This window comes from Artibeus jamaicensis, unplaced genomic scaffold, assembly GCF_021234435.1.
Source record: "Artibeus jamaicensis isolate MK-2021 breed Jamaican fruit bat unplaced genomic scaffold, CSHL_Jam_final scaffold_537, whole genome shotgun sequence".
NCBI classification, from domain to species: Eukaryota; Metazoa; Chordata; class Mammalia; order Chiroptera; family Phyllostomidae; genus Artibeus; species Artibeus jamaicensis.
This window is the reverse complement of record NW_026522047.1, coordinates 16378232-16395071: the sequence shown is the minus strand read 5'-3', so window position 1 is coordinate 16395071 and position 16840 is coordinate 16378232. Positions and strand designations below refer to the sequence as shown.

General features: G+C 43.0%; 1 protein-coding gene across 1 annotated transcript in view; it reads right to left on the bottom strand.

The window, feature by feature from the left end:
- Positions 1–1856: 1856 nt before the first annotated feature.
- Positions 1857–16840, bottom strand: part of HHIP (hedgehog interacting protein) — a 78548-nt gene continuing 63564 nt past the window's right edge. The window contains exons 11-13 of the mRNA XM_037162353.2: positions 14435–14516; positions 5848–5996; positions 1857–3169 (exon numbers count right to left, since the gene is read on the bottom strand). Coding sequence (XP_037018248.2) covers positions 2976–3169; positions 5848–5996; positions 14435–14516 — 425 coding nt within the window. The 3' untranslated portion in view covers positions 1857–2975. The remainder of the gene's footprint in view (positions 3170–5847; positions 5997–14434; positions 14517–16840) is intronic.

Genomic DNA, 16840 nt, shown 5'->3' with positions numbered 1-16840 from the left:
AACTAGGGAAAAGTGGTGGAAGCCGTGGTAGAAAGTTTTTTCCCCCACTCTTTACAACCTACCATAACAGCAGTTCCTATTAAACTGGCACCCAAATATTAAGCTCTAGAACGGACAAAGGCATAACCACATACCTTTTCCTACTCCGCTACTTTAGTTCACACATCTGTGTCCACAGCAAGGGCGCTGTTCTTTTCCATCTGGACGGGGTGCTTTCTGAACCGAGTTGGCACAGATGCCGCCACGGTGTGACGTGACCATCGCTTTTCCTTAGCTCACACTTTTTAACCAGTTCCTCTCAGCCCTTCCCTATGAATCACTGAAGACAACTCTCCAGTCACATATTTTAAAAACCTACTTGAAAAGTTCCAAAGATTTAAGAAATGACCACCGAGTTCAAAACACATAGCCATCAGTTTAACCTCTGCTATTTGTGACTTTTCTGAGAAGGGCAAGACGTGACTTTCTGTTCTGTGCTCAGGCATAATGTCTGCAGGCCTCGCTCTCTTCCTTCTTGGAAGATGTTGGTCTTTCATCCCAATGACTCACAGTAGCAAAGGCAAAGACACCTGGGGTGCATGTGTGCCTGGGTCAAAATGTGGGTCTGGGCAATTTAATACAGATGTGTTTAAAGAGGAGAACTAACGGCAATATCACACCTTGTTTTTTGAAAGGGTTATTTTGGAAGAGGTGGAAAGATTAAACACGTAAGCAGAAAGGCTGGATTTTCAGATTTTGCTCAATCTATAGCAATATCGTTATTGTTTTCAGGGAAACAATGACTGCGAGCACATGTAATAAGACTGCACAATTTGACAGGTTCAGACAGCTGGCTCCCTCGCAAGAAGTTCACATTCTGTTAATGTCACCATGTTGAATAAGGGATGATTAGATGGTAAGGTTCATTCACAAAAATGGTTGTCAGGACATTTTTTTTTTAATTGTAAAACTTTCTGTGATGGAATTCAGTAAAAGGGCTACGAAGAGAAAGCCGTGGAGACAAAAGACTGCTATTAACCTACAGAGGAAGGCTACTGCAGGGTTCACTGCAAGATTGTCACACTGTTGGTCCAATGAAGTATTAGCGTGACTAGCAGGGACCACCCCTTTTCTGGGGTGAGAGGGCAATTTGGTCCCCATGCTCATTTAATCCTGAGATTTCTTTGAATGGACTGTCAATTGAATCTAAATTGTGCAAAATTATGCATGCACTTTTTAATGCAGGCCATTGTCCACTAGGCACTGAACCAGGATTTCTCAACCCATTTCCATTTGGCATGAGGTCACTTGAAACTTAAGTCATCATATACGGAAGACAAGCACAGTGCACTTAACCGATCTTTCCACATTGTGGTCCCTGCATAAATGCTCCCTGTGCTCTAATTGCATCCGTCCTGCTTTAAAACAGTAGAGAAACACTAGTGACGAGTTTTATTCTTTTTAATTGAGGTTCGTATTGCTAAAAGTAAGGAGCAGGTTTGGAAAGCCAGCCAGTGCAGCATAATCTATACCGCTCTGCAATTCAGATTCCAGAGGAACAGCGGTTTACTGAAGGGCAACCTATAGAGGGCATGTCTGTGTGTGTCATGATGGATTTTTTTCAGTAGTGCAAAGAGGCCTTACAGTTTTGTCACAATCCAAACACGGAGAGCTGGCCTGGAAAACCATTAAGAAAACTGTCTATCAGATTTTTTGCAACGTTAAGCTAGAACATAGCATTGCTTTCAAAACCCGGGCAGAACATTTACAGAAATTCATTCATACATTCACCAAGGAGGATTTTCCTTGAGTTCTGAAGGGACGTATACACGAGTCATATTTGGCAAGAATTACTATATTAAAAATTTGTCCCAGTGACTGCTTACACAACCAAGATTTGTTAAAAACGAGTGAGTTCTTGTCCAGCGGGGTTCGACTGAGTGTGCTCTCTGTGACATTCTAATCACAGCCACTGACAGTCTCGCTATGGTGGAAAGCACTTGACCAAGGTCTGATGCTGGAATTTTATAAGGACTGGCTGTTTTGTTGCTTTTTCATCCATCATTAATGATTACATGTTGGCGCAAGGATCCACTGCTAGGTTAGACCCACAGAACATTTAAGACTGTTTGCTTTCTCACTCCCCTGCTTTCCAATTAAGTTGGTGAAAAATGTAACTTTAGTATTTTACAGGACAGGGTAAAGGTGTTTCATCTAGGTGATGTCTATATTATAAAAATAAAATAAAAATATAAATATGTAACACAAACCCAGTGCCTATTGTTAAATAAAACATACAATAAAAGCAGACCTTTTAGGAAGATCGGTTTTAGAATATGCTGTTATGATTTAATTATAAAACACTTGAAAACAATCTTGATATTAAGCTAGAGTAACCAGATTTCTCTGCCAATAAAAAGGTAAGTGCATAACATTCTGTAATTGGATACAATGATAAAAACGAAGATTACAATTTTATATCAAGTTGCCCACACTGAAATCCATCAGGGAGTTCTGAAACATTCTCACATTATAGTCCTTTAATATAAAAATATTGCCTTTTTTATTAGTTCCATCAGATTGCACGGTAATGTTTCAAAACTCCATTAAAGTTGACTTTAGTTATTACAGACAGAAAATTCCTGGGAAGTCAAATAATCTCTTCTGGTGACATGAAAATGCCGTTATCAATTTACAGTGGAATTTCTGTGCGAACTGCTCCACACGAGGAAATATATGTTTTTAAAGCCCATCCGTTCTGCAACCACACGCACGTCCCGGGTTGTGAGTGGGCGCGTGTCCGTGTGCATGTGAGCAGATGCACCAAGACACACACACACACACACACAGATTCCGCACGTTTCTGGAAACTACTTTTAAATTAACAAAAGAAAATGAAGTCACAGGAGTGTGTAGCGGGGTAACAGTCTTTCTTTTTAATGACAGGATAAAAAATAAATGCCCACTGGAAAGGAATCTTCCAACAGTCCCAGAAACTATACAATGTAACTTGTTAGATCCAGCAAATAGGATGTCATGTCAATGATCTGGTCAAGAATACCTGCCCTGGTCACTCGGCGGACGTTTCTGTCCACTTGTTCACACTGAGGACCGAGGTACCCTTTCTTACAGAGGCACTTGTTGGGTCTGATGCAGACTCCGCCGTGGCGACATGCTGGCTCGCATTTTGCTGAGAGGGGAAAAAAAAGCAATAAAATCACACTCACATTGTGTGTGTCAGAAAGAGCCCACATATTTGATGAGTAAGGGAAGGGAGGGAAAGAAGGTGGGAGCCAAACACAAACTGACCCAAAAGATAATAAAGATGGGGAGGGAAGAGCACTCTCAGACCGACAGTTCCCCGGGGGACGGACCTCAGCGGAGAATGGGAGACCTTTCCGGAGAAGCATAGGTCATGGGAAACAAGTTCAATCCCTTGCATAACTGACTCTTTAAAACGAGGGTTTCAGTTCTTTCAACTCTTGGCCCCACTGGGGCAGTTCCAGCGCAGGGCCTTCCAGGTAACGCTCTGAGCCCACTCCACCAGGGCGGGGCCTCAAGGTGGAGAAGGCCTGGCCCAGGAGAGAGGCCCCCGGGCTCGAGCCTCTCCGGTGCAACATAAAGGGACGGTCAGTTCTCGACTGGCTAGATGGGGTGTCTACCACTCAGACTCCCAGGGTCCCTCCTCCATGCTCCCAGCAGGGACCCAGCTCAGGCTTCGTTTCTGTGCATTTGGAAGGTCCTCCCTGGGTCAGCGCAGTTGGCCAGCCAAGGACGGTCTTTGCAGTCCTTTTCAGGGCTGCTCTATAGTAGAGATCCTCTGTATAGAAGGACCTGACCAGCACAGTATCGGTGGGAGGGCGAAGATTTGCTGCTAAAATGGGATGGAGAGAGCAGAGTGGGTCTGTAACTTAACCAGCTTTTACTGATGGGCTAAATCGGGGCGGGTAGCCTTGTAGGCAGAATTGAATTCCTTGAATGCATTTCCTTATTCGTTCAGGAGACAGGGTCATTTTAATCTTTGTAAATACATTAATCAAAATCCAAGGGAAGAACAAAAAGGAAACGGAGTTTTTTGCTCCTTTAAATTTGTGGGAGATGAGTCCGCTATGTGAGTATAGGAATAAAATTCTTGCTTGGGTTGCAAATATCACAAATAGTTTACTTTTATAAAATGGTTCTGGTTTATCTTCAAATTATTTAAATAGATTAAGTGGAAAAATCAGGGTACTTAATAGAACTCCATGTTAACTCAGAGAATATCTGTGTTCATTTATATCATACATTATTATTAATGTCTGTCATGGTGTATATATAATGCCACCCATATTCAAAAAATTTGTTTACCTTCAGTTTAACCATAGCCTTGCTAGAAGACACTCAATAAATATGTGTTATCTAGTAGTTTGAGAAGTTAGGCAAAATGCAAAGTTTGGAAGAAAACAGAATGGACACGACATAAATGGAGCAGACAGAGTACATATCGTCAGGCATCGGGGGAGCAGATATAGTAGAGGGGAGATATAGTATCTGAATTTAAAATATGAGTGCAATTGAACCCCGATTCTTATTTTTTTATCAGCCAAGGGAAAGGGGGGCAGACTGGGACATATAAAGTGTGAGCATTTGTTTTAAATAATGTAATTACTTAATTTCTGTTGGATTTTAATTCTGATAGCTCTTTGCTGGATATGTAACCATAGTATCAATCAATCATGTAATGTTATTAATACTGAAGCAATTTAAGGGCACAATGCTGATTGTATATGCGGCTTTAAATATTGGCCACTTTTTGTCACACAATATATAAAGTAGGCAAGTTAGGGTTGTGATTTTTCTGTAACAAATACATGCTTAGGATTAAAAAAGATAAAATTTATGAGTTGATAGGGCTTTTCATTTTCATTGGCAAGAGATACTTTAATATTTGAAATAACAGAGACAAGATTGTTTTGTAAGCAGTATGTACACGCTGGTTGTGGAAAATGCACTTTTTTATCCCGATGGCGACTTTTTTCCAGTTTTATTTGAGGAATAATCGACATACATCACTGTATGAGTTTAAAGTTTCTGACAGGCAAAGCAGCATGTGAAACAGATTGTGAAATGATGACCACAATTGGGTTCGTTCACACCCAACATCTGACACGGAGACAGTGCAAAGGAAAACTATTTCTCCTGAAAATGCCTTCTCAGCATATACATCTTCAACTCCAAGTATCTAAATGTATGTAGGTTTTTTTTTTTTTAAATTCCACACCAAGTAGAATTTGAACATCATTGCATGTGAATGAGGAAAATCCCAGTTGAAGGACAGAGGAATCCTGGGATGCCTCCCTATGCATCCGCACACCTGGTTGATGGTTTACAAGGAGTGGCCAAAAGGAGTTAAAAATCTCACATATGCCCCTAGGTAATTGCGTTTCCCCCTTTTATTTAATAACACCCACTGGATACCCTGGTTTCGGTGCATTGTAGCCAGAGAGCAAGCAGTGAAGTTTGAGAGGTGTGTGTGGGGTGTCAGGAGACTGTGGATACGGCAGAGGGGCTTTGGCTGGTGGGAAATCTCCCACCCAGGACTGAGGGCCTAGACGGATGATCTGCTTTTAATTTTTACTTTTTGAAAGGATGTAATTACTTAAAAGTCTTTTATGTTTATGACTAACTTACGTATGTGAATTGTTTGCATTAAGAAAATGGGGAAGGTTTCATTTACTCCTTCTGGAGCAGACCGAGCATTAATAGTACCGGAAATGACTGAAGGTTGAACACTTGATAATTCTGGAACAAATAAGTTGGTGTCAAGTTCTTGAGTCCCTTAGGACCCTCCCATGCCCCGTGTTTCCCGGGGACAGTGGAAATACTAACCGATCCTGCAGAAGTCCCCTTCCCATCCTGGGCTGCAGCAGCAGGTCCCCGTGGGGGTACAGTAGCCATTGCGGCAGAGCCGGGAGCACTCGGAGGCCAGCGTCTGGGCAGGCTGCACGGTCGCTCGGCACGCCTCGGGCACCAGGGGTCTGCATCAGGAGACAGTGGTGGAGAGTGTGTTGTGGCTGAAAGTCACTACTGGGAGGAAATCTAGCGACTCTGCAGCTGACAAAGCATCACGCCTACTTTCACAGCAGAAAGGCTTTTCTAAGCATTCTTTTAAGTGACTCAGAAAGGTCAGCAACTCACTTTCTTTTTGACAACTTTCTAAGAATAGAAAACAAACTAACCCATTTTAAACCAGAAAGAACATGGCAAACATCCTAAAAATCTTGATCATGATCAAAATAAATAAATTAAAAATGTAGTTATATTGATATTTTACATTTACTGGCTAAGAACTTCTAGTAATTACACATTTAAAAATAAAGATGTATAGATATTTTTAAACTTTCCCCCCAGATCTACAAACATTTTTTAGGAATAGTATCGGAAACAGGCTTCACTTGTCATTGACATACTTGGCAATACCGCACAGCTGAAGGTATTCATCAAAATGAATGCTTGTAGCCTAAAAACCTTGGGAATCCATTTTTGTTTCAGTTTTACATTCGTTTTCAGAGACTTTTTTTAGACTGAGCTTCTTGAAGGGCTATCCCGTTGCACGTGTGCAATAAATAGCCCTATCAACTAAAAATTCCAACTCCTCATGTAAAGAATGATAGGCACATGGGTGAGCGTGTATCTATACATTTAAAATTTTAACATTTTGTCCTCCGACGAAGAAAAAGAATGCTATTGGTAGCAAAGAGAAACATCTTATCTGCCGCATAAAAAGTCATCAATTTCCCTTTATTTGCCCTATAACTGCCGTCCTTCAGAGAGGGATCCAGATGCCTTCAGGGGAGTTTTTCAGTTCTGGCTGCGTCTGGAGGAAGAGGCTATCTTTCAGGCTGTGTCGGGCTGAAGAAGGCATGGGCTTCTCACTGCCTGCTGATCTTTGGGAGAGGACGGGCGTGGTGCGCTTCCTGTTGGTGCCTGTGACCTGTGCCACAGGCCGGTGAGAAAGGAATGCAAACGAACGCCCTCCCCAGGCCACCTGCCATCCTTACAGCCGCCAGAGCAGTGGTTCTTTAAGGACCGTATCAAAGAAGGTGATAATTACAGGTCAGAACCACCATAAGAGGTAAACGATGTAGCTTTCTGAGATGAGAAGAATTAGGCCCTTTAGACGCAGCCTTCCCCAGTTTTGCTCCTATGGGCTCTGTGAACAATAATAATTCGGGGGCAGACCCCAGGCTGTTTCTACCATGACTCAAAACCATATTAAAAAAGCACAGTGACTGCTGTAGCTTCTCTCACCCATAAAAGTCCCAATCTAAGTTGAAAGTACTGTGTTTTACAACTAAGGTGACAATGCAGAAAACCCCTTACATCCATTCAACTGCTTATTTAAATATAGAAATGGTCTGTTTCCAGAAAGATCCCTAAGGCATTCCATGGACTGAGTGTATTTTCACTCCAAAAACATTAATGGATCGCTCCCGTGGGCTCTCCAAGGGGGTCTTTCCGGGGGTGAGGGCAGGGGTGGGGTAAGGTGGAGAGGATGTTCAGTGGCTACACGGAGCGGAGTGGGGGCATGATTTCTGCCTTCTCCTCATTGTTCCTGACTCGCTCAATCTGCCCTCCTTCTTTCCTCCTCGGAAATTCTCCCTCCGTGAGATGGTGGTGGCATTTGTGGCCATCCGAGGAGCCATCTGTCAGTAGCCATGAGGTCCCCGAGTCACCTGCCGTGATCACTTACTAAGTGGCATTGAGTACACAGGTGTCATTCAATGTTGACTGGCAACTGAGATTCTGTTTATCCAATCTCACACTCAACAACTAACACTCAAATGAGTGTTATTCACTCATTTGCCCTTCCTCTAACTCATTCGAGAAGGGAGACCCAGAAGCAGAGTGTGTCAAAAACATCTTACGTGTTTCGTGGGACCCAAGACACAGAGGCGCGTCACTTGTGTGTACTCAACAATGTGGCTTATATGCTTAAGCAGATGAGTCTAAAGACAAGACTCCATTTAGATCAACAGTGTAGGTGGCTACGGTTAAAGGGCAACAACCAGAAGGTGCTGCCTGCTTGAGGCAGAGTGTAGGGGCGTAGCTTCACGTGGGAATCCACCGGGAAAGGAAGTCGGACACGAGAACCAGCACCCAGTGCTGAAGAGCAGTCCCTTGGGGCGGCTCTCTGATCCTCCTTTGCACGCTGACCCCCCAACAGGATGCCTTGGCTACTTTTTATCAAGTATTCATACATATGGAAATACAGATCTGGATGGAATCTAACTTGTTTTTCTGCCTAAGATTTAGTAAATGTTTATCTACCTAAGGGTAACATTATTTTATATTTGGGCTTGTTTACTTTCACTTATAGAAGATGGTGTGGCTGCCACATACAGTTTGATCTGAACACCTCGGGCAATCATCTTTTTCTTTCTTTATGAAGTTAACAATGAACATTCCTCGCGTAGCATGTCCAATACATTTTCTCTTTCTCTTTTAAACTGTTATTCTATTGACAATACACTTACCTGAAAATTATATAAAACATAGCCTATTTCTCATAGGATTTCATTTCTCTTAAAGAATGGGTTATCCTCTCTTTTTCTCCTTCCCCATCAGAATGAGAACTTCCTCAAGATAAAACCTACATATTCAATCATCTTCAAGTCCAGTCATTACTTGGGCAAGTGCTGTGCTCTCCGTGGGGATGAGATACAAACAAGATAGAGTCCCGCTCCCCATGGCAACGACACGGGGAAGGCAGACGTGCAGACACAGAACTGGAACTGAGTGTGAGCTCTGCTGTGACACGGGCACAAATGAAGTAACACGGGAATACGGACGAGGGAGCAGTTAGTGAGGGACTGAGGGACAGTCTGGAACAATGGCATGTAAGCCACCAAAGTATTTTGTCTCCTTCAACTGCTTACAATCGTAGGAGCTAGGAAAACACTCTATAGGCATCCAGTAAATTTTTGTTACGTGGAATTGAATGCATACAGTAGAAACTTTCTCAAGCAGTTTTTCTGGACTATAAAGCACATTAAGATAAACTCCCAAATTTTGATGTTATACTTCTTGATTCATTTGTCAATGTTGACAAAAGCAAGTCATTGAAGCAACAGATTTTTTAACTCAACTAAAATGAATGAGTTTAAAAAATGATGCTAATAGGTAGTTTTTTTCTTTAGAAAGTACACTTTCCTCTAGAAAACACCTTTTTACAAATTTCTGTGGCTGTTTTATGTGAGCTAAAAGTCTGCCTTCGTCCCAAGCACTGTAGTGTCTGGTGATGTCCTTGCAGCAGAAGGGTAAGGTGCCCAGAGGTTCGATGCTATTGTCTTCCACCGGGCAGGGGAGAAACACGGGATTCACAGAAATGTCTTTCAGAGGTTTCAACTCTTTAACAAATGAGTCTCGTTTTCGAGAATATATCCCTCACTACTCACATTCTCCATTTTATGTCTTTTTAACAAATACCATTTATAAGTGGGAATTCAATCGCATTTTCATAACAATCTGTACAATTACTCTAGGAACTGATATTCCAACATTTAAACTATCCAACATTGATAGTTTAAGAGGGATTATAACATACATATAAGAGGAATTATATAACCATTTAACATGAACATGAGCATTAAATAACTTTTTCATAAATTACAACATTGCATCATCGTTTCTGTTTACTTTGAAACAAGTGGTGGTCCCACACGGCACTGCACGGGTCACGTAGGTATGGTTCACACGTAAACATATGCAAATCTTGGTAAAGCATGAACAAAAGCCCAGTTATATTTAGGCCATTGCTCTGTATATTGTATCCATGCTCATCCACTTGTTAGAAATGTTTACTTCGCTCTCGCCCCATTTTTCTGTAACTTATCTTTAAAATTTCAGATGCTGTATTACAGCTCAGAAAGGATTTGCTAGTTAAAAAGGCACTGTGCACCACCACGTGTGAACTACGGCCCGTTAAGAATAACAGATAACCTGGCAGGTATATCCATCTGCAGTTACTGGCTATGTAGGAAAATCACAGCAGTGGAAATGTGGAGCACACTGCCTTGTCATTTAGACTTCTGATCCACCATGCTGAATGGACTTTTTATAGGGCAGATACTTGTTCGTGACCTCCAGCGCTAAGAAATTCTGTCGTGTTTGAGAACTGGTCTCTGGTGGGGCCCGTGTCCCTGTTAATAGCTGGAAGGTCAATGGAGCTGCTAAACAGTTTGTGTTACCGTCAGGGTGGCCATGAAAACACCGCCCGCAGCAAGAGGACTTGGCAGCTGGGTCAACAGGCGCGGTGGGGATTTGTCAACCTAGGGGGGCCACTTGCATAAAACTTTGACTGATGAATTGGGACGGGACTGGCTCCGGTGGGCTACAGCCTCTCTATTGTGCATGACTTTCTCCGGGAAGGCAGAGCTGCCTGCTGGCTCCCTGGGACATATGCAAGGGATAAACAGAACCGACTTCCTCTTACGGAGTGATTAAAAAACAAAACAAAACCCGCACTCTTCAGCATACAGTATAATAAGGAGTAGGATGAAGATACTTTAAGAAAACAAACAAAGGGCGGTGAGTGGGGAGCCGCTCGCTTGGAGGGGAGCCACAGGGAGGAGGCAGGAGGAGCGGGTTTTGATCTGGGTCACCCAGGAGTTGGAGGTGCCCCCTCTCTGTGAAATGACCCCTCCAGCCTGGAATTTGCATTGTGAATTTGTAGACCTGGTCAGGGAATGGTCTGTCGGGCTTGGTAGGGGGACAGATAAGCAGTAGGTTAAAATGCTGTGTGACTGCGTATGTGGTAATTAAATCAACGTGATTAAGAACTTTGTTGTGCAAATTCCTGGAGAAACCATCCCAGAAACATTAAAAAACAAACAAACAAAAAAAGCCACTTGGCTTACGGTCATCTGAAACAAAAATGAAAGAATCTTTGTCAAAAGTGCAAAGGAGAGTACTGTCTGACAACAAAGCTTGGGAAATTCACAGCTCTCTAGAATTCTCCGGTTTCTGTCCTGCAGGAGCAAAGCTTGACTCTGAAACGATTTCCGAACCAGCAGGCCTCCAAGGCGTGTCTTGGGTGTTCAGAAACTAGGTGTGAGTACAGCTGCATGGGCACTTTCACCCTAATTTGGAACTAATACCACCTGAAATGTCGAAGAGATCACCTGAAAGTAATTCTTCCTGGCATGGAATGCACACCAACAATACTGAAGAGTTTAATATCTTTTAAATGTATTATTTAATGATCTTCAGAGAACGCTGCAGAGGGGAGGCAGGGCAGCATGATCACCAGCACCTGACCGGGTTGGGGGGGGGCAGAGGGGCACTCTGCAGGAAGTCGCTACGGGCAGGGGCTGGCCAAAGGAGGTTCAGAGACAAGACCCACTGAGTCCCAGTCCCACCTGGGGAGACTTGCTCCCACTCACGACCTGTCTCAGCCGCGGTGCTAAGAGAAACTAAAATGACTCCTCAGCTCTCATGCTCACTGTCCTGGAGTCTGCTTTCTGGAGCTGCTGGCAGAGACAGCACCCCAGATCGGGCATGCGGGACCCAGTACCACAGACCGTGGGGGACCCGGCACGTTGGCCCGACAAGCTGGCTTATGGGTACAGGAGATGTGACTGCTCCGCTGCAGAAGACCCTCCTGGGGAGTGTCCCATGTTACAACCTGGAGGCAAAATTCATCCCTTTTTCTGGGTTTTCCTTAAAGTAACTCCACAGTTCTAGTGAAGCCTTAGAAAACCTGGTTGTATCCTCATTGAATTTTCTTTTTCTTTCTTTTTTCATGTTAAATAATGGCATTTGGTTTTTATAAGAGGTTACCTGGCTACCCTTTTCTGAGGAGGAGGCGGCCCACTGTAAACGACTGTACATTAGTGCAAATGGTTATGTGATGTGGAGCCTTGGACCGCACTGTTCTCATGGATGGAGCTGATGATGCTGGCACCTTGGCCACGTTTGCCAAAATGGCTTAAGAATATTGCATATGGTTTATAAACTTCCTCATCTTTCTTGAATGTGAGTGAGCGGTGTGGGGCGGTTGTGTAGGGAAAAATAGAAGGAGCCAATCCTCTGGTAAGAAAGAAACTTCTATGACATCTAGTATAGAATATAAAAATTTTATAATTAGTCATTCTCTTCCAGGGCCAGGAGTCAATTGATGTTTGAAATTTGCTTTGAAAACATTATTCTAACAAACCTGGCTCCTCCACAAGAATACAATTAACCTAAGATTTTAATTTGAGGTAGATTTTTGACGTAACAAGAAAGGTCTCTATATTGTTTTTTCAGTCAATGAGGCCTTTTCTTTCATTTCTCCCTCAAAAGTTTTAGAAAAACACTTTGCTTTCAGGCAGACATCCTAAACACTGGGAGACTAGTAATTAGCTTGTGTTTTCAAAATAATCTCGCTCACATACACTAATGTGTGTACTTCTAGAGAAGTTCCACTTATCAAGGCAGAAATACTATAATAACAAACACTGGCATCCAAATCAAAACAACGTGAGGCCCCCAACAAATGTTTATGAAAACATGTGTTTTCCTACAGCCGATTTCATTCTGAAGAGTACCCCCACACCCCCACACCCGTCTCCAGTACAAGGACGGTGTCTCTGGGACTCTGTCACTCCCCCCACCTTCCGAAAACCAAACAGACGTTGTAACCCTGGCCCACACGTGACACAGGCACCACAGGGGGAAGTCGGGCCTTTCAGGTATGTCACTCTGAGACCACCCGACTAGAGGAGGCCCTCGGATCACAAAGCCAAGGTCCCGCATGGCCACCCTGGTAATTAGACCCTAATAACGGGTTGAAGGTGTAAAATTCACCTCGGTGCACCACCGACAGACTAAACAATCCAGATGAAGAGAGAAAGATTTTCGTGGGGAGGAGGGAGAATTAATTACACTGCTACCAGGAAGCTTGCAAAAGCAAATCAGCTCTGACACACGTAATGGAAAAACAATGGCTATTTTGAAACTAATGGCATCGGATGGGAGTGAAATCCCTAGGCCTCATTATGATTCATTAGATTGATGACATTTTTATGAATTAACATTAGTTTGAATTTCGTTTTCCACATTTCCAACTTCAACCATTACAGAGATGCCCGATATATATATATATATTTCATTCATTACTTTGTTTTTCTCAAAGAGAACACTGGTTTCATACTCAAGGAAGAAAAGAACACCCCCCCCCCCACTCTGGCCCCCGCAGGGCATAGAGGGGTACTTTCCTTACAGTGAATGAAAATGTGTCCCCTGAGAGAGGAATGCTATCACTCACTACGCGATCGATGCCTATATGTGGTACTGTGGAGAGGCTGTTTAGAATTGAGGGGTCTTCGTTTTGTTCTGCAGTACCAATGGCAACCTCTGTTTTTCTCAGAAAAGACAGTGTTTTGTGGTGTGGTAAAAGGACAAGAATCTCCATTTTGTTAGTTGGAGACTTTTTCAGAAAAATGTGCACAACTTACAACTTGCAAATAATTTAAAAACGGAGCTAAATTATTGCTTTTAGTAAACTTTTCAGATTTCTAGAATTTATTTTTCTAAAAGACTTGAAATTCAGGAATTTAAATTTGCAGAGGGGCTTATGAAGATAAGTGAGTACAGAACTAGTCTGAAATTCTCAGCGTGGTGTTGCGCGGCTCCGACAGCTACTGGTGTTCAACACTAGTCGTCCGTGTGAGGATACAGAGGTTCTGCAATAGTGGTTCCTCAACTTGTGGCCAGTATCTACTGGACAGTACATAATTTCAGTGGCTTCTGATGGTCCAGTTTTATACATGAAATTAACAACTGACTCATTATGAGTCAAGATCATTTGAACATTGTGTGTGTGTGTGTGTGTGTGTTGGGTGGGTGGAGAGGCTGGGGGGGGATAAATATACTCTTTAAAGGATTATAACATTCAGCTCTTTCTGCTGAGGTACATAACAAAACACTCTCAGTTTTCATTTGTTTCGTCACAGAAGCCTGCATGCGAGCTCTGAGCTTCCAGACAGTTTGGAAATGAGGCTCAGATGTTGAACTGCCAAAATAACTTATCCCGGCCGCCCAACAAAAATCAGAGTGGGCAGCTGCAACATCTGCCAGCACGTTTCTTAGTTTTCTCCAAAGACAAGGAGGGTTCGTTGTTTCCCACGGGAGAGCTGAAGCCACTTGCCCACAAACCCAGGTCCTCCTCTGCTTTTAACTGAGGACTCATTCCACCACCGTAATGCTGCTCCCCTGGGACAACAGGAATGGCGTGAATGTGGGGTGGCAATAAGGCCTTTAGGTTTCAGTGCAGCCCAGCCCGGCCCTCACGGACTCTCAGGGCCACCCATGGCCTGTGGACAGGACAGACGCATCCATCTTTCTTGGTTGTTAATTGCAACTTGTCTGTCATGCACGAAAACAATATGGAGAATAACATTTCTTGACTTAAGTGAATATAAAAAAATCTTACCTTTTGGGGTCGACAATTTTGTAGAGTTTTCCATTGTGAGTCTGGGTCATACTTTTACTACTTGATAGAATGTAAACTTCCCCTATGTAGAGAGATACATAGTAAATTAATCCACAGTATTACAAGGCTTTACTTCCTGTTCCCTGGCAGATTATTTTATTTTTTAAGATTTTGTTTATGTATTTTTAGAGAGAGGGGAAGGAAGAGAGAAAAAGAGGGAGAGAAACATTGACTGGGGGGGCCTGGTCCGCACCCCAGGCTCATACCCAGACTGGTAATCACACCAGCGACTTCTTGACTCACAGGCCGACACTCAACCCGCTGAGCCATGCCAGCCAGGGCAGGCATTTTATATGTGCAGTATGTGTATGTGTATATGTGTGTGTGTGCGTGTGCATACACACACAGCCCACCTCAGGAAGACCACCTGCCTAAAGACCATGCCCATTGCACATGTCCACCTTCACAGCCCCCCAGACTGTGCTCACTTCTCTTCGCCTCCCCCTACTGCCCCAGTGCAGACAGACAGAAACTTCTCTCCTGGATTATGGCAGCAGCCTCCTGACTGACCCCCTGCTTCTGTCCCGTCCTTCTACGTTTTCTCTCCACATACCGGCCGCGGTGAGTCTTATAAAGCCAGTGAGACCCTCTAGGATGGAACATGCTCTTCTTTCCCATCCTCCAATGGCCTCTGATCTCTCTCAGAACAAGAGTAATTTCCGAGAGTGGCCTGCACCGTCCCCCCCTATTGCTCTGACCTCATCTGCAACGATTTACCCCCTTGTTCACTCCTTTCTAGCCTCGCTGACCTCTCGGCTTCGAACACGTGAGACACATTCCTGTCCCAGGCTCCTGCCTCAGGTCCCGCTCCCTGCAGATCACCAGTAGGTCCGCCTTCCCACCTCCTTCAAGTCTGTGCTCATGTATCCCCTTTCCTGGCTGTACTATTATTGAAAACTGCACAGTCCCAGCCTCTAGCAATCTCTGTCCCTCTTCACGAGTTTTCTCTCCTAAGCACTTACTACCCATTGGCATACAGTATATTTTTTAAAAATTATTTTTAATATATTCCTTTAGAATATAAATTTCATGACAACAGTTAAGATTTTTAAAAAATCTGCTGCTATATCCACAACACCTAGGACAGAGCTTTGCACAGAATAGAAGTAAATATTTATAGAATGAGTGCTGAATGGCAAGTTTTATCTTGATTCGTCCTGCCTGAGACGGAAAGGTTCCATCACCAACGTTGTCATTGTTAATTGATAATTTGAGGCCAGATGGAATTGGGCGTACTTCTTTTTAATGTTCAGCTTTTTTAAACAAAATAAATAAAAATCTGGAAAGAAAGAGGGAGAGAGACCTTGATGCTCAATCCCAGCTCTAACTCTTGGCACAAGGTCATGTCCACGACAATGAAAGGTGACCTTTCAAGGTCATGACAATGAAAGGTGATGAAGGAACAGCCCTGGCAGGAGGTACCCGCTCTTGTTGATCACCAGCACTTTTGTGTAATTCAGTGACTGGAGTGGGCCACAGGAATGGGGAGTTAGCAGCTGTACTTATGATTACATGTTTATAGGCCTTTAAAATTTATATTTGGCTCTCATTCATGAAACAGTCCTTGATTTAGTCAGTGCTTCTCCATTCCACTCTATCATTGTGTACTGAGCAAACCCTACTGCTTTCTTAACTCTTGAAAAGGATGGATGAGTTTACATGAAAAACACAGACTTAACAGAAAAAGTAAAAACGAAGATGAAAAGCAAAGGAATGTCAGTGACAAGTTCATGTATTTTTATCAAGTACTTTAGATCGTTTACCTCATTTGATCCTTTCAACAAACCCATTGTGATTTTATAGTTAAAAAAAACACATAGAAAAAACAGACCATCAATAATTTTTGTTTCAAAAAATGCAAAAACTTACTCATTTTCTGATACGGCTCTTAAGCCGAAGTTCACATTAAAGCATAATTCAGGGAAAGTGCATTTAATTAAGAAGCACACACAAGGTTGTGGCTTTTGGACAGTAGGACTGCGTGTGCTTCCTTTGTTGGTCCTGCTCCCGACACAGTAGTCAGGGCAGACAGACACCTGGGTATTTGGACCAGTGGTGCTAAAAGGAGGACTGATGGCAGGTCATTGGTAGCCAGGCCTGGGGAAATCTAAATGCCTCAGTTACAACACCTAAATATTCATCTCTAACTCTGCCACAAGCAACTTAATCCTACTTTGTATTTTAAATCAACAGTATGCCAATGAAATTTAAATTACCTCAATTTACCAAAAAGGGTTATCTTTCTGGTTCCTATGAGTGGGGTAAGAAGAATACCAAAGGGGAAATTAATTGTAAAATGCTTTCAATGCTGGAACAAGAGAAGGACAGATTGGATTTCTCTTCTTT